This window comes from Patella vulgata, chromosome 3 (assembly GCF_932274485.2).
Source record: "Patella vulgata chromosome 3, xgPatVulg1.2, whole genome shotgun sequence".
NCBI lineage: Eukaryota > Metazoa > Mollusca > Gastropoda > Patellidae > Patella > Patella vulgata.
In genome coordinates, this window is record NC_065881.2 from 21,666,150 (window position 1) to 21,694,137 (window position 27,988).

Below are 27,988 nucleotides of genomic sequence, written 5' to 3' on the forward strand. Positions count from 1 at the left end.
ATAGATAACATAAATATAGAACATGTTGAAAATTTCAGTCCAATTGCTCCACTTGATCATCATTACTAAAGTCGGTAGGATAAAAAACAAAGTCTTGATTATCAATTTTTACATTAATTAATGTATAATTAATAGGTTATATATAACATTTCAGGCCTAAAGAAAGACCTGCAATTGGCAGATTTAGCTCTTGCATAATGTATGTTTAATCAAGACTAAAATATACTCAAATTGATTATTTATCATTTAATTAAGAAAACAAAATCAAAATATCAACAGTAGATAACCTCCAGGCTAAGAGGGCCATCAAAAGATTCCACATGATGATTATAGGTGACGCTGGCTTGTTTACAAAATGTTGCAAAATTTGAATTCATCATAAATGTAAATACTAAACGGAATTTGTCCATTTTTAGATTAATATTCCATTTATAGATCCAACTTTCTCAATATTATAGTTTGTAAGGGATTCAAATGATGGTCAGTGGCTTTATGCTAATTTACACTAATACAAAATTATGAAAAGTATTGCTCACATAATGTAACATGTATAAATAGATTTACATAATTATTCATAATTTCATTGTTATTGTTTGCATAAATTAATATTAATGATGTTAATGAGATTATTTTATGGGTGCTTGAATTGATTAATCGCTTGATGTTGTTTAAATGTTTTATAATAATTTGAACATGATTAATAAATCTTATTCTCCAGGTCAATAAAAATGCAACCATTTGAGCAATTGTCAAATTCTATGTGAATCCTTAAATATTTGTTGTATTAAAGTTTGATAGAGACACCATTTTATTTAAAACTCTGTAAGCTGGACTATTTTAATGAAGTAAAAAAAAAGGATGATTTATCAAGAGAGCTTAGATTTTTAAATCAATTTTTTTGTTTTAAAACTGATTGATTTGGTGCTTTATCTTTTTGTATGAATTATTGAATATAATACAAGGAGGTAAGTCTCACTAATATGGTGTTTATAACATACTTGTTGTATGGTATATAAACTCATATTCTCTGTCATTTATATCAGATATTTCAATACTAGTCGATATATATTAAAATTTGTATTTGATATGAGAAGATTTGTGAATAAATTTGTTCAATCAGTTATGCACATAAATTTACATAATATATTATTAGGGTATGCAAAATGGTGTGAATAAGGTGCAAATAAAGGAAGAAGTGATAAACATTTTCTATGTACTACTTGTCTTTTTTTTTTTATTCTATATTACGAATTTCTAGACTTTGTTGGTATAAAATTAAAATGTGATAAGGGCTTTGTGCAGGTCATCCAAAGCACATAACCCATTATCCTTGTCCTTTGCACAAGAAGCATTTAGCCCCAGCAAGTGATGGACAGAATTTAAAAATCCCAGCTGTTCTCGTAAAGGGGGTCGTGGTGATCACAGGCCTGTCATCTAAGCTAGACCTAATTAAATGGGGTTTAATATCCTAGTGTTTTGCTCCGACTGGGCTAAGGAAAATGGGCATACACTGTACAATGTGCTATGAAGAAAACTTTGCCTGGACAGAGGTGCTACAGCCTACTTGTATATTGTATTACAACTGCCAAGGGATTTTTTTACATGTATGCCAAAGTGTACATGGGACCTCGGTTTACTGCCCTATCCGAATGACTAGACAGTTGTCCTTGTCAGGCCTTCTGTCCTGCACCACTAACAATGGGAAAACCGTGCCGGAAAATCCAGAGGGACTCTCTCTGAGAATCCGAATCATCCAGGCTAGCGAGCCAATGTCTAGCTCCCAAGCTAGGCCTAAATTTGGTGCCACAATTGTATGGAAGAAAGAAAAGGGTTGCACAATATGTGACAGATAAGTTCTGAATATGGATAGGTTTTTCCTTCATTAAACTATGAACAATCTGCAAATTAAAACGGCACTGCCAGGCAAAAATTATACAGCTTTTTGGTGGGTGGCTTTTAAGTTCTCATACACAGACACTTAACCCCACATAAAGTTGATGGGTGAGCTGATTTTAAAAGTAGGGTTCCTCATTATTAGCCCAACAATCACACTGGAAAAAAAATCTAAAAAATTCTCGACTTCCCAAGCAATTACATGGTTTTGGTGACAAGGGGAGTAACTCTGTGAGCCTCAGAAATCTGATAGGCATCCCTAACTAGTTGAACAATCCCAGCAAGTTATAAAAATCTCAAAAATTCTGACCTGTTGAGAATTTACCAGAATTGTAGACAGCGAGACAACAATATATTCCAATGTGAAACTTAAATTTGGGCCTATTAAAAAAACATGTCAAGAACTTCAACCTGAAGAGTCTTCATAAATGGTTCACTGTAAGCTCATAAAAAGACCACGTAACTCATAACAAATCAAATCAATTTTTTCAGTGTATTTAATGATTAATATACAACTTACAGTTAATAAACAAAAATATTTCATTTAACTAACTTCAAAAGAAAAAGAATAAATAAAGCTATAATATCTACAATATTGGCATGGGACTAACTAGGTGTAATATCTACTATATAGATCATTTCTAGCTTTAACAGTTACAAAATGAAATATATTTACTATGTTTCTACAGAAAAGTTATATATATGCAATCTTTTAAACCTTGCAAGTTTAAATATTTTTGCATAATAGTGAAAGGCAATCTCCGTAGGGGAATTATTTTCTTAACCCTTAACAATTCAACCTTTGATTTAGATTGAGATTCCAGTGAAGAACTAGGACTAATCAAGTAAATAAAAGAAAAGTGAAGAATGAGATCAGAGAGTTCTTGTATTACATCCATGTGAATTTTATTATTAATAATATATATAGACTAGTATATAACTAATATCACAGCTACAGTTTGATTACACAATATTACTACCAAGATACAATATATTAAATGAAATGTCATGAAATTAACCAAATATTTCTTTATTTACTGAAATCAAGATGAGGCTAATTGGTTCTAAGGATTTAATGTGTACCCCTAAAATATATTTTTTAATTTTGCTATGGATCTTATTTAGCTGTTGATTAATATTCAGCGGAAGAAATAAATAATAATTGCCATGTATGAATATCAACTGATAATAAAACATCAATAAAATATTTTCTAGTAATAGCTACTTAATGTAGAATATTTACAATAATGGATTCATATTATATAACAATATCAAAGTTTAGTATTTTGAAGCTGGCAAATAGTAAATGTGTATCATATGATACACCTATGCTATACCCTACGTGAAGACCTATAAACTTATATACAATTACATCAACTATTATCGATCATCCTTTTTATTGTACTGTATAGTATATATATTATGTTTATCTACTGGCTATCTATATCTACATAATCTGTGGTCAAAAGTTAGGCACCTTGAAGATAGCAGCTATCAATATCTGCAAAATCTGTGGTCAAAAGTTAGGCACCTTTAAAATAGCAAGTACTGTTAATATATCAGAAGGTTAGGCACCATGCAAATAGCAAGTTGTACTGTTAATATATCAGATTTGTTTATAAAACTTTTCCTTCACCTCTGTAAACTAACACAGGTTCTCTATTTCTAAAATAAGCCAACTAATGCAGGTTCTCAATTTCTAAAATAGACTTAACTCAAAGATCAGTCGACATTAATCAACATAAATCATAAATAATGGAATATACAGAACAAAGATCACGGATTATAAGTAAATATCAATCATGGTGCAATATCAAAAATATTCAAACAAGGTTTATATATGGGGATGGATTCATAGATAATTTAGGGTTATAATTCTTTTATATTGAAACATTTAAGGCACTGGTGGTACATACCTACATTACCAATGTAGAAACATCAATCAGTACAATCTCTATTAGTTTGTAAATAATTAATGGCACATGTGGAATCGCCAATAATTAATTATACACAGAAAAGCAACACCTGGATTGAGTCAGCTATTAATTATTGACAGGCTTGAAGCTGGACAATTTCAGAGAAGATAAGCTTTCAGTCAACTAAGGTATCACTGATTATAATTATTACAGATCTGATTGAACTAAGAGAGATTGTTGTATAGGTTTATATATTTTATAACTTTGGATAATATATGAGGTGCATTGGAATAAATGTAGTATTTCACACATTAATAAATATTTTTACAGTTGTATATCAGAAAAGAGCTAGACCATACACAAGTCAATTGATTCTTCTCTACTTTCACTTTCACATGTGATTTAGAATCTGTGGATTGCCTTAGGAACTAGCACTTCTCCTTTTAATAATGAGTATAAAGATATAAGATAATAAACGATGCAATATTTGACCTGCTGCCATTAGGGTCATATGTATAGGTCTTGTTTAAAATGCTGTTATTCTTTCCTTGAATATATTTTAATATTTATTTATTACTTGTTTTTATGGTGGACATCATCAGACTTTATGCTATAATGCCAGCTCGACGTAATACATTATTCTGTACTTTCTGAAATTTACAAAAAAAAATTGTAAAAAACAAAATGGAGAATATTTCAAAAAGCTGTATGACCTGAACCAGGGCAATTAAGTCATTAGTTATATTTGAAAGTTATATATAATTGCAAACTAAAGTTATTGTGTTGAAACGAAATTTATACAGAAAGACAGACAGAGAGATAAAAAGACACATGTGACACAAACATCCTTTCATACAGGGAAATGAAAATTATTTCAAACAAATCCTGATTAATTACCAGCCTGTACTGATTAACTAACTACCAGTCTCTACTGATTAATTAACTACCAGACTGTACTGATTAACTACCTATCAGTCTCTACTGATTAACTAACTACCAGATTCTAATGATTAATTAACTACCAGTCTCTACCGATTAATTAACTACCAGTCTCAATTGATTAATGAACTGCTAATGTCTACTGATTATCTAACTACCAGTCTCTACTGATTAACGACTACTTATCTCTACAGATTAACTAACTACCAGTCTCTACTGATTAATTAAATACCAGTCTCTACCGATTAATTAACTACCAGTCTCGATTGATTAATGAATTGCTAATATCTACTGATTATCTAAATACCAGTCTCTACTGATTAACGTACTACTAATCTCTACAAATTAAATAACTACCAGTATATACTGATTAATAACTACCAGTCTCTACTTATTAATTAACTACCAGTCTCTACCGATTAATTAACTACCAGTCTCGATTGATTAATGAATTGCTAATATCTACTGATTATCTAAATACCAGTCTCTACTGATTAACGTACTACTAATCTCTACAAATTAAATAACTACCAGTCTCTACTGATTAATAACTACCAGAAAGATTTCTTGTAATGCTTTTCTTGCAATTTTTATCATTAAAGCCGTGATCAGGCTTATCCTGGGCATGGCAGTATGCAGACTTAAGACAGAATTACAATTGGACCAGAAATAATTTATCTGGCATTAAAACATTTGTTAAAGAGAAACATCTACTAAACATGAACTAAATCATTGAGTGGGATATAATAGTTGATACTTACTCTATTAAATACCATGGCTCGTAATCTATTGAGTTTATATTGTTGTCGTCTCTTCTCCGTTAGTTCACGATACTTTACTTCTGGTAAACGACGATACAACCTACAAAATATATATTATTCATAAAATATGTCAATCTTCTCTGACCCACATGAAAGACATCATTATTACTTTACTTTTTCAAATTGATCAGAACTATGACACAACTACTGTAAGCCAGTACCAAACCCTTGATGCACTAGATATAGTGATGTAATAATGGGCAGTCGAGCAGTAAAGCAAATTGTTGCCCTGTCATTCAGATGTGACAAGAAACAAAGGTTCAGCAATGTACTCACTGGAATGTAAGTCCAAGTACCCTTGACAACTTAAATATGATGATGAGTTGGTAGAAATGCCACTGTCCTGGCAAAAGATTTCTTCCCAGCATTTATACATAACGATAGAAAAATAACTTTGTGTTAGTCTTAAAATGACCAAAGTATTGAGTTGATGAGAAGTTAAACCAGGGATGCTATTTCAAGATTTTGCACATGGAACGTGTTTAGTTGGAGCTTACAGAGTTCAGAATTAGGTCACCAGTAGTTGTTGTCCGCTTCAGGAAATAAGGTCAATAAGCTTCCATTCACTTTATTGGACTTAACTAGAAATATTTCTTATGTTATGTAGAAAATCATGTTCTGAATAATGTTTATGAATAGTTAGTACAAAAAATGAGGTGGTACTCGCTATTTTTCATATTAAATTCGTACCAGCTTCCAAGTTCACGTCAAAAATATTCCTCAAAAATTACCTGCCTTCTTTTGTACAATCGAAAACGAAATCAAAACGTTCGTGATAAGAATAGTTCATGATATCTAAACATCGTTTTCTTCTTTATAAAATAGTATTTTAAAATTACATTGGTAGTTTAATCACTTGTAAAAAGGCATAGCCAACTTATGCGTATTATCATTATCTGCTATTGATGTATGTGACCTTTTACAGCTATTTCGCGCCAAAATCAACCATTTTACTATTAAAGGAGCTAAATCGCTAATATTTGGGACCTAGAAATTGACACAAATGGGTCGCTACGCATATAATAATGTAATATGAATGTATATAAACTGATTTACATTCAATCGTTCCTGTTTTTACTGTGATTTCTAATTAGTTATGTTCGGCGAAATGCGCCAAAGTCTCAATTGAATGACAATCTTTAGCGTCTGGTTATTCCAGTCTACACCGATCATATTTATTGCACATGCTCTCCAGATAAGAATATAGTGTCACCATTTGACATGACTTGTGGAATATGTCTAGCCTCGTTCTTTGAGTCCCTTGTTCCAAATGGCGCTGAAACGCATTATGGTACACGATTCGTGTACCAATGGTAAAATGTTTATTTTGTCTTGAATATTGGATATCAGAAACCCATCTTTTCCCTGTAAGTTCACAAGACAAATGTTGATTTGAATTGACAAATAATTCATGTTTTCAATGTTGAAGATTTTTGATGATATTGAGTTAGAGACTTAGCTACTTTAAGTTTTAATCATTCTTATCGGCTTGATAAATAGTTTGGCAAACGAGAAGCATCAACATCTATTCAGGATTGGATTGATGAATAGGCTGACAAAGGATTGAGTCAACTAATCAAGGTAGATTAAGTAGTTAATCAAGGTAGGTGTATAGACGGTATAAGTAATATAACACGATAAATGGGTTGATCACTTAATTTCCTAATTAATCCAGCCTATTATACACTCAGTAAAGTCAATATATTTCGGAATTTTGAATATGATTCACCATATCTTGATGTCTGATTGGGCATAATCGAGTCAGACGTATAGAATATACGGGCGAAGTAGCACCCTTGAGTTAAACCCCATTTGTATTCTTTCAAAACAACTAATAATACGTCTCATTTATTCATTGTACTTTAAATATTAATATTTTTGATACACTCAAATTGTTTTTTAGAATATGTATTTTGAAAGAATGTTTATACCTATGGGTTATAGCTTTCATTTCTTGCTTTGTAAACAGTTTCTTTTTTGGGAATTTATAAAGTGTCTCAGCTGAAAAAAGAAAGAAAAGAAACATTTTACAGACAAATTTACAAACAACATATCTGTTGATAAAAATGTGTTTCAATACACAAAATAAACATAAAAATGACAAGAAATAGTCTCAATAGCTACTTTAAATATGTTCAATCTCTCAAAATTCACAAGAAGAACCACATGATTCCACTTCTCAAGATGAGACGTGCGCAGAGTGAATAATTTACTATTTGTTACCAATGAAAATGTAAACAAAGATTATTGTGTTTGTGGCGATTAGTTTTATAAATTAAAACTATTAAATACTACAAACCTTTATATCCAGATGGATATTCTATTTGTCTTCCCTTTCTTTTTCTATCACCAAATATACGATCTCTTTCAGCTTCAAGATAATCCTGCATCTGTCTATGTTCAGAAGCTAGAGCTATTCTCTTCTGTCTTTCACGGGATTGTGATATAAAATCTTTCTTATTTAACAAAAGAGCATCCTGAAATGCAAATGAGATCATTCAGGAATAAGATTTTTCTGATCTTCCTTTTATTTGTCAATCTTTAACCCTTTCATTATAAAATGTCGGTAAAATACGAGTACCCGGTATTTCCGTGTACTCAGTAAAGCCCTCGCTAAAATTAGTACCGTAACTGCAAGTGCCATCTATTGTATTTTCTATACACTAGAACATATTTCCACGTGTTTCAAAGCGGCAAACCGTAAAATGGCGGAGTGCATAGTGACAACGTAGACGATGCACTCCCGACGAAGTCGTGAATGACGTCTTGCTGACCAACACGTGGACAATTTCGAGGCGGGTGATACACATAATTCGTTTCCAGTTACTTGATAATGATAGTAGTCAGGACAGTGATTGGTATTATGAAGTGTGTGATTTGTTGCACGACGTTCCGCCCATGGCTAGCTATGTCTCCCGTGCATGATGAACAAGCCCAATGTGAACACGATAGCCCTGTGTCTGCAGTAGATTCTGACAATAATTCTGATGTTGATAATAATGCTGGCCTGCTGGATCGTAAAAGACGTAGGCAATTCCCGAGTCCCGAACGTGTAGATCTATTGACTGACTATATTGATAATGATACCTTTGAATAATAGCGCCTAACAGGCAGCTGTGTTTAATTATGTTCTCCTGATTTTGATTGTTTTTGTGTGTTTGAAGTATATGTTTGTAATATGCGCTTAGAAACACTTCACGTGTAATGAAGCGCTATATAAATCGAACAATAATAATAATAATATGGGACTTGGGGATGAAAGTGAAAGTAAAAACAAGGTATTGCAATCCGCACGTGGTCATGGCAGCGGGAGACGTGATGCGCGTGTTCGTGGTGGCATTGCTCATGGCTGCTATTGATATTTTTGTTCATTTTTTTTATCTTTATCAAAATCCAGTGAAAAAAACAATATCTCATAAGTATTTCATGGAGAAAAAATCGTTTTCGTGTTAGCTTTAGTGAGAAATGAGAAATCAAAATGGCCGCCATGATGTCACGTGACTTCATTATTATGCAAATTTCCAAAATTCTATTTTTTCCTCTTAGCCCAACCTCATGTCCATCCCAGACAAAAAGATTTTTCATAAAAGCTTCCATAAGTACTAATTGGCATTCAGTTCCAACCCCCCTTTTTTCCTCAAAAAAGGGTCTAGCACAGGCAGTGGATTTATGTCTAGCATTGAAAGGGTTAAACTATAATTAAACTATAAAACACATCTTGTACATATGTTGCTTGATAAAAAATATTCCCTAAATTAATTACTTTCAATAAATGTGTACCTGTAATGTCATACATGTCTTCAGTGGTAGCAATTCCATATCATTATCAACTGGTTGTTCCAGTCTATCTTGCTTATCTTGTCTATCCAGCCTTTCCTGTCTATCAACTCTAGTGTCTATTGTCCAACCTGGTGATTTTAATTGATCGTTGTTCATACCCCACTCTCCTCTAGTTCTGCGTTGATCTAAGATCTGTGTTTCTGGTGGTCTCTCTTGAAGTGGGTTTGGAGGGTTCCTCTTCTCCTCTGCTAATGGTATATACCATGACACAGCTATAATAGAAATATAAAGAATATTTATAAATATGAATGAAAAAAAGTGAGATCTTATCAGGGAATAAATGAACAGGATGGATGGTAAAATCAAAATACAACTATATATTTACATATTGTTTTAAATTCAGGTTCTTAAGTGTGTTGAGTAGTATAAGATACCCACAAACTTTTCAACACCAATCTTATTAAGACTTTGCACACTTGTTCCATGTGTAAAATAACCCAGAGGACACAAAACAGTATGACCGTTTGTTGTGTAATAATGGAGAGAAAAGTGGAAAGAAAAAAACTATTTATAGCAAACAAGAAGGTTATCCTGATCTAGATCAGTTCTTGAATAAATTATGACCTTGTATACATCGTTCACACCATCCGCAGTAAACAATCATGGCTGCCTCCAGCAGCAGTTTCACACTGGATCATTGACGTCTATATATGACATCAGAAAGAATTCCCTCCAAGGTCTACTATCTATCGTGACTGGAACATGGCTGAATTTCATTTTTTGATGGTCGAAGACTACCATTTTTGGATGCATAAAATGATTTTGAGAGTAGCAGAGTAGTGCACTGATGTAAATATTTACTTTTTACCAGTAAAGACTTTACCAGAAATCACAAAATCTTGTTTGAAGGTAAATAATCAATAAAGATTTTAAAATACTTATGAACAAAACTTACAGTGCTAGCTTTAAAATGTGCATTTTAGAGACTGCTCAATGCCCTTAAATCTTTAAAATGTGCATTTTAGACTGCTCAATGCCCTTAAATTATTAAAATGCTTTGTAATCACTTTAAAGAAATTCATAATTTAGCATATTATTAGCCTTTACCATATGGACCAAGATCATGGTTCTTATATAAGCTATTTTTGTCAATCTAGCAGGCATTGATAACGTTCACCGGAACCATAACATGGGTAAGAATGTCCAGTGAGGAGGGTTAAAATTGTATACAGAGCATTTATCTTTACAAAATACTTACGTGGTTTGGGTTTTTCTCTCTTCTTAATTCTTTTTGGTGGAATATTTTCTCTCATATCAGAACTGTACATTCTCGGCATAAAAACAGCCCGGGTTCCATGTTTACCCTTCTTTAACACGGGAACAGAAATAATCTGAAGGTCTCCATAAGTTGGTGAACATGACCTTGATCTCATTTTCGGTGACGTCTGTACACCTCTGCTCCTATGGTGTCTGTCTGGAGAGATGCTGCGTGCTCGATGTGATTCTTCATGATATTTATTGGACGGATCTCGTGATCTGCGAGCTGATTTGGACGATGATTTGACTGGTGATATATCTCTAGCTAAACTATGTAATAATGAGGCACTTCGCGATGATTTGTGTGGTGAGGACATTCTAGTAGACTCACGATCCCATTTAACTGGAGAAATTTCAAAGGATTCTGGCTTTTTGGGAGATTTCTGTTTACGATCTTTAACACGGTATGGAGAACTGTGATTTTTTGGTCTGGTTTCTACAATCTTTCGTCCTTTTTCTTTCAGTTTAACAGGCTTTTCTTTCGCTTTATCTTTTGGCGATCTCGCCTTCTCCATTTTTCTTCTTTTTTTCTCTTCCTTGATCAGCCAACTTGGGGAATCTTCACCGTCTGTCAGAGTTGCAGAGGAACCAGAACTAAGAAGATATCGTAAGGCAGCTTCATATTGTTCCTCTGCATTTTTCTGTTTGCTGCGATTTAATTTCACTCGATGTGCTTCATAGCTACTATCTTTAACTGTTGTCGAAATGTCTTCCGAAATATCCCCAGAGTGAGCTGACAACGTTAAGGTAGATTCACCGCTGAGCAGTTCTGGAGATTCCGAGAAAGATGCAGCAGTCGATGTGGATGATATTGAATTCATGTTATTAGCCAGAACAAAATTACCAATTAAACCACTTTTCTTGGCCTTTAGCAGTTGCTCTAACTTCCATAACTTCTCCATTCGTTTCAATTCCCGACGTCTCTCCTTTTCTATTTTATCTCTCTGGCGTCGAATTTTACTCTTCAGCGTTGACATAGGATCTGACACGCTCAAATCTCGACTGTCTTGTGACTGGCTGTTACTAGTTGCTGCTAGCGTATCGTTACTCTGATCTTCAGGGATAGCATATAAGGTTTCCAAATTTTCTGTTGAGTGCTGCGAGGAACGTTTTGAAGTCTTGGAATGTTTTTCATGCTTTTGTTTCTGAGAAGATCGAGAGTGAGACTTTGCCTTTGTCTCTCTATGAAGTCTTTTTGCTCTCTCTGCTGCAAGAGCTTCCAAGATTTCTGCATAACTTGCATTTATTTGTTCAAAATTCGCTGAATTTAATTGGTCTTCTGAAGAACTCATTTTCTTCGGACGATTAAGAGCCTGACGATGACGATACTCTCGTTCTTCCGCTAAACGATCTTCCAAAATTTGTCGTGAATTCTCCCGTTCGTTAAAATACTGGCTGATTAACTGCTTTGTGGGATGTGTCACTAGACTGGCATATATTTCAGATTGTAAAGGATTAACTTGACTCTCAGCTTCCGACGGCATAATCTCAGAAAATCTTTGCCACACTGCTGGCAGATCTTGTGGATGTGTTTGAGCTATTTCTTGTTCTAGAGCTTGTCGTAAACGTTGAGCACGGAGGTTATGAGGCGTTCGATCTATACCACGTAGATATTCTTCTTCAGATGTCGAATCGTGACCATACTGGGGTCTGAAATAAAGAAGCAAATTTGATAGAATTAAATAATTTATTATCTATTTCGAAAAGATAACATAAGGCTAATAGAACTTGCAAACCACGGCCACTGAAAATAAAGTACTTCAGACTCTCGATTTCACTATCATCAAGACTGGAAACAAAAGCCCTGCATGGCATAGATCACAACTTGGTTCATTTTCACCATTTCATAATACTTCTTTTAGTGTAACATTTTCATTTATGATCGTTTTTTGCCTACTAAAGTAGTATAATTCAAATTATAACAATAAAGGGGATATTTGGTACATGTTCATATATATAGAGGATAGTAATTTGAATGTGAATTAAACTGACCTAAATATAAGACCAACTGCAATTTTTTAATTGTAACTTATACTAGTACTACACTAGGCATTTTTGAAGACATTAATATTTAATTTACAGAAACACCAAAGAATAAATCAAACTCTATTTACCTCTTCCTTTCTGAATGTTTTCTTCTTTCTGTTCTCTTTGTAGGTTTCATGATAATTTCATCATTTGTACTAAAAAAATAAAAATAAATTAATTTATTGTCCACTCTTAAAAGAAATAAACATTTACCTAGAGAAACAGATAAGTTGCAACATACAATGTAATAGGAATGATTTGAAAGGGGGTTTAATGTCCTACTTTTCTGCACCAAGCGACAATATAATAGTGTGTTCAATCTGTTTAGTTTCAAGAGCTATGGTGGATCAATGAGTACATGTATGGTGCTGGCTCACTAACCCAGAGATCCAGGATTTGATCCCAGAGTTGGCAGAGAAAGTTCCTCACGTGCGAAAAAAACATATATACTATTTGCAGCACATTAAAGAATAGGCCATAGCGTCACTGACCAGGTAAAATTTTCCTCATACCACACTGTATGGCCTTTGTCATCATTAGTGCAGAAAAACATTAATCCCACATTTATATTAAGATTCAACAATTAACAGGCTTTTAAAAATACACTGGGCCAACCAAAACATCCGGTCAAACAATATGGTTCTACACCTGTGATTTATCATAAACACATTAATTAAATACAGTATCAGAACTGGCTAATAATATCTTACTCATTAGGAAGTCTAGATCCAGTGTAGTCAGGTTTCTCATTCTGAAAAAAAATTTATAAAAACGTTTTCAAAAACACCATCAACAAGGAAGGATTTTATAAATATAATCCTAAATGACAATAATAAATAATCTCGACAAAGCCATTTTGAGCATAATAATGTAAACAAAGTAATCCTTAAAGACTGTTACCTGAATATAGGACACCGGTGAGTTTCTGGTATCCATGGCAATTGGGGACACAGTTCGGCCATTTTGTCTACTTTCTCTCTCTTCCATCAATCTTTGTTGATCCACGTCTCTGTACTGCCCTCTATCACGGGAGACAACCTGTGTTGGACTTCTGGCACCTGATGGTGAGACACGTCCTGGATAGCCAATCTCTGTTTCCTTTTTTGACTTGGCTGAATCAAATTGATGACCATTTGATTCAAATTGCATTTCTTCAAAATATGGAGAATTTGACCTTTGACTCTGGAAATGGGTTTGAGCTGGAGGAGGTTTATAAAGGTCATCAAAAGGTGAACGTCTTCCAGATTCTCTTTTTTGATGTCTTCCAGGGGAATATTCTGGGGGATTATTACCCATAATTCTCTGATTGCGAACATCCTGCACCATAGCCTCATGTGTCTTTTTGAAATCTGAGACATCTTCATAAACTTGTGGAGATAAAGGTTCCATTGATTGTCTATATTGGTCATTTGATTCAAACAGATTTCTCTTTGCAGATCTCTGAATATTAAAAAAAAAGTTAATGTTAATATAGGACACCATAGAATACCTTTTTTCTATAATCATTTTGAAAAATGATCTTTTCTTGTGTATTGCAATCATGAAACCTTGCCGAAAATTTATTAGTCAAGTAATTTAATTTTCATAATCAGAAAATTTTAATTAACTACACTATTTTGGGAGGGGCATATTATAAATTTCAATTTCATTTATTTTTTGTTTGTATGACATTAGAAATATAATGAAATGGGTTTTAACATCCCAGTTTTCTGCACCGGGTTCTAAAGCAGCAGTAGGAACCTGGTGAACCCTGAGAGAACCCACCAATTTAGGACAGTGACCTTATTCCTTAACACAGTGACTGGCATAATGCACAAGGCTGGTTGTATTATCAAAGCAATGGGGACAAGAACTAGCAGCTCACTGATCATTGCATAGCAATTATGGACAAGTTGTTTTCATTGGTTTACTAGGTTCACTTGTAGACTAATCAAGATAGTCAATACAATTTATATCCATTAAGCTTTTTGGACATGTATAATTCATTTGGGAATTAAAATATTGCGGAGAGAGAGAGAGAGAGAGAGAGAGAGAGAGAAATGGAGTTTAATGTCCACTGGACACAAACTAGGTCATTTTGGGACTAACATATGGTTTAATTTTTTTATTTCAATAATTCGCTTGCGCGTAGGGGTCTTTAGCAGTGGGAGGAAACCGGAGGACCCGGCGAAAACCCACGAGGTTGGACAGGTGACCCTACTCCTTGTCACGTACAACCAGGGAGTCGAAACCCCGCCAGTTGACTCAATGACAGAAAGTATGATACAGCACGCGCGTGCTAACCATTCGGCCATCCCCCCCCCCCCCCAGAAATATGGAGGAGGCTACATCAGGTCATTTAACACATGACAGTCTGTGTTCTAGAGAAAGTTAATATGGAAATCATAAGTGATAAAAACCACCAATTTACAACAGTACAGCCTGATAATGGTCATAACCACTGCTGTAGGATATGAAGACTGTTAGGCTTACTCTTTCTTAAACACTCAATATAACTTACATTACATAAGAATTTCAAATAGTTAAACAATTATGGTTATTCTTTTACATTGTAAAAGTAACACTTACATAAGAATTTCAAATAGTTAAACAATTATGGTTATTCTTTTATATTGTTAAAGTAACACACCTGTTCTTGAGATGGAGAATCTGTTTTATGTTTAACTTGTGGTATTAAATAATCATTTTCATCTACTAGTTGTTGATCGATATTACGACTATCATCTTGTAATGATGAATATACATCATCACAATCAGGCTCATTATCATAAATAAGACCTTCTAGAGATGAGTAGACTCCTTCTTCCATTTCATTTCCTTGGGGTAGGGTTTGTTGGTTTATGGTACGACCTCCTTGAGGCAATGAGTATACCCCACTGTCTGCTTGCTGGCCTGTAGAGCGACCTCCTTGTGAAACAGTGTACAGTCTACTATCTCCATGCTGGTCTATTGTACGACCTCCCTTGGGCACTGTGTACGATCCACTATCATCTTGCTGATCTACAGGGCGACCTGCTTGAGGAACTTGATACAGACCACTATTGAGTTGTTGATTTAGAGTATGAGTTCCTTGAGGAAAAGTGTGTATTCCGCTATCTGCTTGTTGGTTTATTGTTCGACTATCTTGTGGTAATGTGTATAGTCCACTGTCTACTGGATGGCTGATTGTATGTCCACCATGAGATAAAGTATACAGACCACTGTCTATCTGCTGACGATCGTCAGGTTTTCTAGGTAAAGACTGATCACTACCAGAACTCTTCATACTCTCGACTGACTTCTCATCCTGTTAAAAATACAATAACTTATCTTACAAAATAAACAGAGAAAGAGAAATGTTGTTTAAAAACATGTTTTATAATTCACTATTAAAACAAGTTCGAATATGTCTAGAACAACCCTGTGGTTTCTAGCAAGCCTTGTCAAGTTGTGGAGATCAACACAGCTGGCTTGACGAGATAATAGATGTAAAATTAGAAAATATAACACTGCATGAAAATAAAAGCACTAGTCTAAATAGAACCATTGAGTTAGGGGCTTGCTAGCCTGGAGGTCGGGTGTTCAATCCCTACATTGGCCGAGAAAGTTCATCCAGATTTTCTGGCGTGGTTTCCCCTTGTCAGTGAGGCAGGACGGAAGGCCTGACAAGGACAGCTGTCTAGTCGTTCGGATGTGACAAAAAACCGAGGTCCCGTGTACACACTGGCATGCACGTTAAAGATTCCTTTGGCAGTAGGAATTTGATAGACGAGTAAGCCGTAGCGCCGCTGCCCGGGAAAAATATCCCTCATAGCACACTGTATGGCGTATGCCTGTCTTCGTTAGCCCAGTTTAGGAGCAGACAGTAGGACGTTAAACCCCATTTCATTTCATTTCATTTCATTGCATTTCCTCCCCAGCATTTGCTAATTCTGATATTAGCATTCCTGAAAAATGCTCCAAGACAAAACTGGAAAAAACGGATGAACAATGCCTAATTCTGTATCCATCCCCTTGACTTCATTCCCCACAGAATAATAATTACTCACAGTAACAGATTTTTCCTCTATAGTTGATAAAGCTGGTTCTGTAACTAAAGTAGACATCTGATGTGTTTGTTTAGAATAGATTCCACTCTGCTGTTTAGGATCAGGTCGCGACCCTAAAACTGCCCTGGGTAATTCAGGTCCCTGTGCATCATCAGAACCTAAAATAAAACAATTTCATAAATGTTACACAAAATTAGATTTATATCATTTTTCCACAATTTCTTTGGACAATTTTCATTTTTCTGAAACAAGTTTCTTCAACTGAACATTCAGAATTCCAAGTGAGTGCCTGATATTCTCACAACTCCGCTGATGATTGTGGTGTGATGAGAATTGTAGATCTTGTCATATTATTAAGTATGGCCATGTTTTATAATATATTTACCTGTATGTGTACTTTCGACAGTTGTTATACTGTCTGCTATAGATGCTGTATCACTTTCTATAAATGGATGACCACTTGAAGCCCTGTAATGTAAAGTTATTGTGTGATATAGATAGGATAAAAAATTCACTTAACACACTTTAAGACTATACTAACAAGTAGGAGGAAAGCAAAAAATATATTTTTAAATAAAATACAAAAATACTTAGATAATAGAAATGTGTGGTGCAGTCCCCCTGCACTTACTATCAGATAATTGAAATGTGTGGTGCAGTCCCCCTGCAATTAGTATTAGTTAATAGAAATGTGTGGTGCAGTCTCCCTGCACTTACTATCAGATAATTGAAATGTGTGGTGCAGTCCCCCTGCAATTAGTATTAGTTAATAGAAATGTGTGGTGCAGTCTCCCTGCACTTACTATTAGAGAATAGAAATGTAAAAGAATAAAGATTAAAATTGTTTGTGAGATAGGTTGATGTAAATAAAACTGTATCAACAACTATACCTGTAAGGTCTAAATCTAGACTTCGATTTAATTCCACTAGAATCAGAATCTTGAGATGTATAACGAGGTGAAACTGGTGATTGTCTCTCTTTTATATCTTCTTTATCTGAAACAATTATATAAAAATAACATTTTTTTCAAAAATACTTCTTGAAAAAAAAGGGTAAAGTTTTAAGTATACTTTATTTTAGATATTTAACTAACAAGGAGATGTACCATGACCTACCATACTTATTTAAACTTTAAAAACCTCTATCAAATGACGAGACAAGATTTAAAAAACCACAGAACAGTAATTCTAATACTATGGTAGATTTAGTAACCAAGAACAAAATAACCTATTTTGTCAACAAAAATTTCTAAACCCATTGTTTATAAAACCATTAATTGTTTAAAACTTAATCAGGGATTAATTAAGTTAGTAGAGTGCTTAATTAATGAAGTCTGAGATTGATTAATAGATTTAAGAATGCATGACAGACAAAATAAGACAATAAATCTTTAATGGTTTTATCTGTTGCTATAAATAATGAAATCTACTTAATAACACAGCTCTAGGAGAAATACATCAATTAATGTAGTCTATTGTTTTTATATCCTTTCAACCAGTCTCATTAATGGCATGTAATCTGATTGTATTATTTGCTTGATAAAGACTAGAGAATCCTAGAAATAAATAGTAATTGTGTTCCACTAAATTATATCCTGTGTATACATGTATATCCAGTTCAATTACTACATGTAAATAACACTCAAACAGCTCATAAATTGTAAAAAAGAGTCAAGGGTTCTTTTAAGTGCACGCCGAGATGTACACAGGACCTCAGATTTTGTCCCATCCGAATGATTAGACCCAGTTCCTTACCAGACCCTCTGTGTTTAAGAAACCATAATATAAAACTCAGTTCTATTCAATACCTGTAGTGGAATATACTGCTGTCCTTCTAGAATTTACAGGTCCACCAAGGTCTGGTATTTCAGGGTGTCGGAATTCCCAATCTGGGGAACTCTTGCCTCTTTCTCTGTTAGGAAATAAATAGAAGTTTAATACATACAATAACATGCAGTTACAAACATCTTACTAATTTAGTTAAACTTTAGTCAGTGTCGAATTTAATACAAACATGGAACATTCTGACTACTTCGAGTTTAGTCCATGTTGTATCCTGAGGTTTTTTTTTTAACTTAATCAAACAATAAGACTAAGAATAAGATTGTCCATTGGTTACTGATTTAACTTAAACATATATAACATGCAAGAGGTAAATCTTCCTATTTGCAGGTCTTTCTTTAGGCCTGAAATGTTATATAAACTATTAATTAGATATTTATTAACACGATCAAGTCTTGATGCCGATATTAAGTAGATTAGAACGGTTTCCGCCATATTTTGACTTAATTTAAGATGGAGCGAGGCTTACCTACGAACAACCAATACGGTGGTTGCAATTAATACACACATCTTGTCAAACCTTCAAACTAAGGCTAATATTTTCGCTCGCAATAGAGTAATTAAAATGAAACTTTCAATATATACATTTTGCATTATCATTATCTATGTTCAAACTATTATAGTAAGAATGGCTAGCTCTTTATCTAAATCTTGCATAATGTATCAATAAGATGCAGAAAAAAAGTCTGTAACTTTGAAGTTCCATTCAACCTGGGTGCTAAACTGTCCATTGTACAATGATCCGAAGCATCTTAAATAAATTTCAGATATGCTAGACAGACAACATGACAAGATAAGCTGGGAGAATTCATAAATATTTGTGATATTAATTGAAAATCCTAAAAAATATTTGCATTTTACCTTGTTGGAGAAGAAGCTGAGCGTCGATCTGTTGTTGAAAGGCTTGTTTCTGCACCTGATTCAGATAATATATCTGATTGGCTCTTTTCACTAGTTACAGTTGTTAAGGATGTTTGAGTTCTGTAATTAGACATTTTAACATATTTCATTAAATATGGCCTGTTTTTATTTTGAATTCCAACTGTCAGGGGATCTTAATGGGCTGCGAATGGTATACAGGGACCTCAGTTTACTATCTCATCCGAACATCCAGACACTTTTCCTTGCTAGGTCCTCTCCATCCTGCACCACTGACAAGTGGAAACTAGGCTGGAAAATCCTGAGGAACTTCCTCAGCCCAAACCAGGACGGAAAATGATTATTTTCTGGCTCTCCTATTCATACTAAAACATGGTTTGCATCCAAGACTAATAAAAAGAGAGAGAGAGAGAGAGAGAGATGGGGTTTAAAACGTCTACTCGAAACAAACTAGGTCATTTCGGGACAAACACATGGTTTAATTTCATTTCAATAATTTGCTTGTGCGTAGGGGTCTTTAGCAGTGGGAGTAAACTGGAGGACCCGTAGAAAAACCATGAGGTTGGACAGACGACCCTACTTCTTGTCAAATACAACCGGGGAATCAAAACCTCGCCAGCTGACTCAATGACAGACCTTATGATACAGCGCGCACATACTAACCATTCGGCCATCCAACCCCCCCAAGACTAATAAAACTTGTAATTCATTGACAGGTGTGTGAGAATAAGTCAAAATAATTATTTTCTTTCGGACTTTTCTATTCATACTAACTAAGACATGGTTTGCATCCAAAATTAATAAATCTTGTAAATCATTTGTAAATATATAACAAATAAGAAGGTAAATAACAATATAACAGTTGGCACTACTCATATGTTATTACCAATGTCAGAATATCGACATCAAGAAACATAATTAAGGAGACAGCCACCGTCAAAACTGGTAGCATTATTGCATCTTTCTTGTAAATCACTGCTTTGTTTTACATTTTGAGTGATACCAGTATCATTACAGGCCCGTGAATGCAGAGCACACTGGACACTTACGGCTGGTCCCCAGATTCATTCACTTGATTTGATATTTTGTGTCTTGTTCGCAGGTGTATCTTATCGGTTTTGTTTGCGTATAGTGTGGTCATCATGCACTTATTATTATGTAACTACTGGTATTTAATTCAAGAAACAGAAAGATTCCAAAAACTACCCTATTTTACAGCTTATTTTTACAACTAATATTACAGTTAAACTACATGTACCTACCTTAAGGATGTAAACTGTGAATCCGTGACATTTGTCTTGTCAGCAAAATTAGAATCCCCCATTGATTCAAATCCTCTGTAAAAAAAAAAAAAAAAATTAAACACATGAAATGTTAGATTCTGTCTATCGCAGATTTTAGCAGACAACATTGTATAAATAATCATTATAAACATTTCTATTACCAATACCATAAAATATCTTTCAGTCTACACAACCAATCCTGTAAAATAGTATAGCAAATTTCTCTTTGGATTATAACTGTATTCATCCGCATATTTTGATCAAATGTTCAAGAAAAACAAAAATATGAAAAACAAACTTACCTGGTCACATTAGTAACTTGTCCTGATTGTGGCCACATATCCCTGGGGTCATCTGATCTTACTACAGGGCCCTCACGGATTGGCCGTGTCTCATATTTATTTTGAGGCTGGTTTTGTTGATCTTTCTGATAACCATAAACTGGATAACACTGTATCACATGTTTCTTTGGTGTTCTGTAATCGATGCTGTGGGAGGTCAAAGCCGACTCAGCATTACATGGGGCAGACATTTTACCCTTTAAATCAAGACGTGGAACCAGTGGCTTTTGTTGGGTGTCAGTTACCGGGATATTTGACAAATCTAATCTTCGTCGAACTGTATCCATAGCTATTGTGAAGCTCCGTGAAGAGTCATCAAGACCTAAAGATGTATCAGAGAAACTCGAATCTGAACAAACTCTTCGGAATATCTTCTCTCTTAAATCTTTTTCTTGATTGAAAACATCATTTAGATAGCCGTCAGCTTGTGTTGATGGGTTGTCTTTCTTTAAAATACTTTGAACTTGATTGGCTAATCCTCGGGTCTCAGCAGGTGCATGCTGTGTTTCTGACTGGTTTGGATGTGGCTGACCTGAGAAATATCTGCCGGTGGTCCTGTATCTCTCCTCCACAGCTTGACGTTGAGCTCTCAAGGCCTCGATTAAATTATCCACATTGTGTTTCTGGTTTATTGTTTGTAGAATGTTAATGTTGTTGATTTCCATTCCATCTCTCGTTGGTTCATCAATATCTTGTTCCGTTAATGTCACCTCACTTTCAGTCTTATCAGATACATCACCATCAACATGTCCACTGCTGGAGGAAGTTCTTGTCTCTTCCCCTTCAGAACAGTATCTTGTTCTATGGGATGCATTTTTATCAACTTGATCACAATTGACGAATGCTTGGTTATCAGATCTTCTTTGGTTAATAGAAAATACAGAAGTTCGCATTTGACTTAATCTCGACCCAGATAAATCTACATTACCAGATAAAATTGGCTGTTCCATACTTCCACCGCTGTTTCTACCAATGAAAAGGCCTGTATCATCATAACCAATATCGGCAGCATAATCCCACATTAATTTCTTAGTTTTTTCTGGAGTTGAGCTAGTAGTGCTTGGAACTATATCAGTACTCTCAGCATCTGAAGAATGCTGAGGATCTTTCGAAACTTCAGCTAAGGAATTAGTTTTAGTTTCTGTTGATGTGTTACTCTCTGGATGTTGTGTAGTATTCTGATTACTGAAACTACAGCCAGAATCAAATGATGATTTGATGGATAGATCTGAAATTTTATTACTGGTCAAACTTTTTTGTATTTGAAGTAAATCCAATTGAATCTTCTTATAGTCCATTGGTTTTTCGGGACTATTTTGTGGAGAAATTGAGATGTTGTGACCAATAATAGGATTATCTTTCTTCATCTGTTCTAGGTAAGCAGTGCTCGATAAAATACCTTCTACTTTCGATTGCAAACTACCAGATTGGTAGGATGTCTCTTTGTCTCTACTTCCAGTGTTTTCTTGCTTCCCAAGAGAGGAGTCTTTGCTTTCAAGCTGGTCTCGTGCTTCAGCACCTGCTACAAACTTCTGTCCAAATATTGAGGTAAACCTCCCTGTTCCATTAGAAAGTCTGGTTTGGGGTTCAACTCTGTCTGGTTCTGATAGAAGGTTGCCTAGATCAGAAACTTTTGAGCTGCCATTTGAAAATCTGTCTCCAGAAGAATGAGAATAACCATGTGTGTGGGAGCTTTGTGTATAGGATCCAAAAGATGTTCTATTTGAAGGCACTGGTTTTGTTTTGGATGCTGTGTCATGACTTGAACTTTGGTATGGGAAGGTAGCCAAATATTCTCCAACATCAGCTAAAAAGTTTGGATCTGTGCGTGATATTCTAATCATGTCTAAATTATCTGTTGAGGCAAACTTTTTTCCATCGATCTTCTCAGATGCATCCTCTTTTGTAAGATCATCCATGGATTTGGAATATGAAGTATTTAAGTTTGTTTTCGTTGTGTTCCCTGGAAGAGACTTCGTAGTTTGTAGATTTAAGTCTGAATTTTGGAAAGATTTTAAATTATTCTCTAGAAGCCTGTTGGCATCTTCACGTATTTGATCCGTACTCTTCAAATCCACTGGTGTCTTTGATGAGAGAATCTCCTTTATCATTAAAGTATTTGATGAAGAAGCTGTTATTGGCTTTTCCTGTTTCTTTTGATCAACTTCTAGTTTCTCTTCATTGTTTGTTGTAGTCTTATCCACAATTAGATTTGATACAGATCCCTCTAAACATGGTGGACCATCAATAGAATCTGTGCTGGAAGAAGCAATATGATTTTCTTCAGCATCTTCTTTTTCAGGTTGAACTTCAGGTGTAACTTTAGCTGGAGGTGGAGTATTGCTCCTATCATCCTTATTGACTGTAGCAGCTTTGTCATTAATATCATCCTCAAACAGCAGAGTCTTGGGAGAGACATGTCCATTAACCAGGTTAGCAGTATTATTAACGATTTCAGCTGGCTTGTCTGACAAAACAGTTGAGGCTTCAACTTCCTTCAACTCCTTAAAAGATGTTGAATCATGCTCCGTAGCTTCAGAAACATCACTCAGAGTAATGTTAAATCTATTAGCTTGCTGCTGCATGTTCGTTGAATTTAAAACAGTACTGGATAACAATGGCGAAAATTCAATAATGGAAGAAGATGATTTATTTGTTACGTTATTAGGTGTTGAATTAGTGCTACTTGATTTCGTGAGACTTGATGTACATGAGGTTGATGCTGGAAAATATGAGGACACTGGATCATGCTTTAATGACTGTGCTCTGGAGCTTGTTAGTGCTGGAGAGAAGTTTGAAATTTCTGATTTTGTTTCTTCTTTAACAGTTTCCATAAAGGGTGGCGTAGGTTTATCTTCTGAATTTTCGTTGTTTGTGAATTTTGAACTTGAAAGTTGAGGAGAAAAGGAAGAGATATCTGATTCTTTTCCATTAAAGTGTTGCTCTTTGACTACCTCAGATTCCGTGTCAATTTCTGCTATTTCTGTAATTTTCTTTGCTTGGGGTTCCATTCGCGGTGTCAGATTAGAGTCTGATTCTGTTGTGTACGGATTCCAATCATTATCAGATAAACCAGAAGCATTTTCTGGATATTTAGCTACACTTGATTTTAATCGGCGACTCTCTAAATCTGAAGATAAATGAGAGCTATCGCTATCCTCATCCATAAGATTTCCGCCGGATAAATTACCAGAGATAAATTCACTGGATATTTCCATGATGGCTTGCTGGATTTCTTCATAATTCAGATTGGTTTTTGTTTCAGTTTGATCTGCTGATGGAGAAACATCTGAAAAATAGAATTGAAAATATATTTTAAAACACTCTCCTTTAATGATCATTTCAACCCTATTTCAATGTCAGTGATAATCTGAAAAATAGAATTGAAAATATATTTTAAAACACTCTCCTTTAATGATCATTTCAACCCTATTTCAATGTCAGTGATAATCTAAGAATATCGTATGCATAATCTAATAAATCACTACATGTGAAGACTACAAAAAGATACCCACTTCAAAAAAGAGTCAGGTATGATAGGTCACAACCTAATTTCCATGCAGTTACGTTCACCGACATCAAAGTTGCATTCATTTCTTGTACATGTATTTTGTTTTCTGTTATTATTAAATTGACAGCAACCAGAGGTTCAAGACTGATATATTCTTTTAGCTTATATGTACATGTAACCTGTTTTGGGAACTTGTTAAATAAAATAGTAAATTTACCTGGTGATTCCTCTGTTTCGACTTCTGTATTATTGTCATCATGGTTACAACTTAATGATGAAACTAGAGTAGAATCCATATCTAAAGTATTATCCTCTACTAAGGCTTCAAACTATATAATATGAAAAACATCATTAATGAGACCATAATCAAATGATAGGTACATATACCTACAGTGTAGTAATCTAAATTATTTTGAGCTCATGTACTGTTCAGTAATCAGCTAACAAGTTTGGAGGAAAAAAAGATGGCAGTATGAAAACAATAGAAAGCAATATGAACTTTTGATGGCTTACATGTACATGTACGAAACAACTGATTGATTTGAATAATTTTTGGACCAATATCTTTTTTAATAAGACTACCTTCTATTGCATATGGTCTAAAAATCTGTATTTGCCTTTTACATAAAGTGGAATATTGGGCCTTTAATTAATTCTACATTTTGATAATACCTTTGAAAAGACAATAATAATCAAGTACAATAAATGTGAAGTATATGTAGTGTGGAATAAAATTAAGATGAAACTACATGTATCCACTATTTGCTGCATTTATATACCATACCTTGACTCATAAAGCCCACAATCAGGCATACATGTAATATTACAAAAGCTAGATGCATCATAATCATACATGTAATGACAATTGAAAAATTGCTACATGCACATTTGCCATGCAGTCTTTTGATTGATCTACACTCTACGTCCAATTTAGTAAACACTGACGTTAGTAAACCTTACGAGACTTATACTTACTTGCGTTGTATTATTATCAAAGTTAACTTTCTTTGGTGTATTACTTTGTTCATTCACAATTAAACTTCTTTCAGGCACATTTAAATTTTGTGTCTGAGTTTCTCTTTTAATGTCCATCACTCTGTCAACCTGTGTGATTGCTTGACAGGAAGTTGATGAACTTTTCTTGTCAGTAAAAGAGTTTGTTTTGTTGAGTTTATTGTTAGAAGTGCTCTGATTTTGAATAAAGAGATTCTCAACACAAATAGAAGGTTTTGATGCTTCTAAAGGTTTATGCGATCGCCTTCTACTTTCACTTGATTCTGATGTATGCGAAGTTGAACTCAAGCGAGAGTTGTCTTTGAGACTTTGATTTGAGTAAGTTGATAAGCGATCTGAATATACAAAACTGTCTTTTGATGAACGTCGAGAAAAATCAATTGATCTTCTTTCTAAAGACGACAGACTTTCAAAGGCATCAAAACTTGGCAAAGAGCCACCTTTGAATGGATTTTCTTTGAACTTTAAAATATCTTGAACGTCATCACAAAACTCTTTTTCAGAATTCTGAGTATTATTCTTTGTAACTAAATTATCTGAAGTATCAAAATATTTTGTGATTGGGTTCAGCAATCTTTGTTCTGTAATCTGAGGTTTTTCTAAGATCTGTAACTCTTCACAAACTGAATGATCTTTTGCTAATTTTGTCTCTAGCGAACGAGACGCTAATTTTGTCTCTAACGATCGAGACGCTAGTTTTGCAGATTCTTGTCTGGATTTCTTGCTTTCTGTTTGATTAGAATCAGAATGCTGCTTTTCCTTTAATGGTAAAATATCCAAATGAGAATTCTGAATTTGTGCTGATGATTCCTCACAATTTAAACTAGTTTTACAGACACCTTTAACATCAAGATGGGAATCTGATTTATTAGATTTCACAGACGTGGCAGAATTGTTAAATAAATTTTCAGTATTTTTACTTTTCTCACAAAAATTATCAAGGCTGGCCTTTTTGTTACTTTTATCTGAAGTTATATCAAAATATGAACAACTATTTACCGAAGAATTGTTATCCTCCCTATGTCTTGTTTTAAAACGAATCGCTTCAAAAAGCTTATCAAGGTCAGATTTATCTTGCTTGTTATTTACTGTTTTGTCAGTTACAGATGAATTATTATGTTCAGTAGTTTTGTCAGACTTAAGAACCTTTCGATGTAGTTCATCAATATCAGACTTATGTTCTTCGGAACTTTTGACACTTTTCCTCGACTTCGGCTTAACTTTTTCAAAGAGTATTTCGATATCGGATTTGGAAGTCTGAGTGGTATGAATCTCAACTTTGGAATAGGATTCTAATGTCTTAGAATCAGGAGGATTTTCATTCTTTCTTCGATTGTTTGGAGAAGTTTGAATTCTAGGTATTCGACTTCCAGACAACTGCCTTTGACGACCTTGCTCCTTTGATGCTGGGTTCAAATTTGATTTTTCCTTTCCTGTGGACTGACGACTTCGTAACCGTAATTGCTCGGCTTGCTCATAAAGTTTTTGTTCATAAACTAATTTTTCCTGATAACCACTTAAATGGCATTTCTTGGTGATTTGCCCTTTACGTTTTTCATGAGATCTACTTTCTGATTTCTTCTTTTCCTTTTGACTGTTGGAACAATATTTTTGATTTATTTGACCACCAAGTGAGGTTTGACTTGGTATTTTAGAATCTCTGTAATGCTGTGGACTTTTATTTTTCACAATACTTTCATTCCCATAAATTTTCTCAACATCTATGGAATATTTGTCGTTGATTTTGGTTGTAGTACTTTCTTTATTTTCCGGGACTAGGCCTACTGATGATTTTTCAACGAATTTTTTTTCGCCAGTATTCAGAACAGAACATTCATTAGAAAGTCTCCCTAAGCTATACTGACTCAAATCTGGAAATGTCAAACACAAATCTCTTGAATCATTAACGTTTAACGAAGTCTGTTCGCTTTCTGAGCTCTTCTTACTTTTCCTTTCAGAAATCAAAGTTCCAGTCGTAAGATCACACACTTGCAAACTTTTACGATCATCGAAAGAAGATAACTCGTCTGTAAAACAACTTGATTTACGGCTTGAAAGATTGTATTCCGATAATCTGCCACTTGGTTCTTCTACACTTGTTTGTGAATATCTTAACCGATCTTTTTGGGGAGTATCTGGATCTAAACTGTACTGACTAAGGCTACTATTACTAGAATAAACTTCTGAGTTGTGTGATTCTCCATATCTTGATTTCCATTTAGATTTAAAAGTTTTTAAACTACAATCGTCTTTATCTGAATCTGGGTCAGCAGATAACTCTAACCATCTACTTGTTTCAGTGGTCTGCAAAGAAAGAAATGATATTTCTGTATGCTCAGGTTTATGATTGCAATAACGTATACATGTACAAGGGAAGTCTTCCGGGGGGGCAACTC

General features: G+C 34.4%; 1 protein-coding gene across 1 annotated transcript; it reads right to left on the reverse strand.

Moving 5' to 3' along the window:
- Positions 1–2,372: 2,372 nt before the first annotated feature.
- On the reverse strand, positions 2,373–25,701 carry LOC126814996 (uncharacterized). Its single transcript, XM_050540502.2, has 19 exons — positions 25,554–25,701; positions 24,796–24,907; positions 21,029–24,356; positions 20,706–20,780; positions 19,426–19,545; positions 18,531–18,634; positions 17,613–17,718; positions 17,108–17,190; positions 16,723–16,880; positions 15,324–15,980; positions 13,595–14,134; positions 13,405–13,445; positions 12,781–12,849; positions 10,608–12,316; positions 9,350–9,621; positions 7,869–8,046; positions 7,501–7,570; positions 5,510–5,609; positions 2,373–4,459 (listed from the first exon to the last, which is right to left on the reverse strand). The coding sequence occupies exons 1-19, from the start codon at positions 25,668–25,670 to the stop codon at positions 4,415–4,417; spliced, it is 7,884 nt and encodes a 2,627-aa protein (XP_050396459.1). The 5' UTR covers positions 25,671–25,701; the 3' UTR covers positions 2,373–4,414.
- Positions 25,702–27,988: the final 2,287 nt, after the last annotated feature.

Bases quoted from the DNA above. Each gene is read 5' to 3' on its own strand.
- LOC126814996 (XM_050540502.2), bottom strand. From the start codon at position 25,670: ATGGACATTAAAAGAGAAACTCAGACACAAAATTTAAATGTGCCTGAA. The intron at 17,719-18,530 runs GTATTGAATAGA...TAATTGTTTCAG, and splicing joins AGCAGTATATTCCACTACAG to ATAAAGAAGATATAAAAGAG. The intron at 12,850-13,404 runs GTAAGATATTAT...TTATTTTTTTAG, and splicing joins GGATCTAGACTTCCTAATGA to TACAAATGATGAAATTATCA.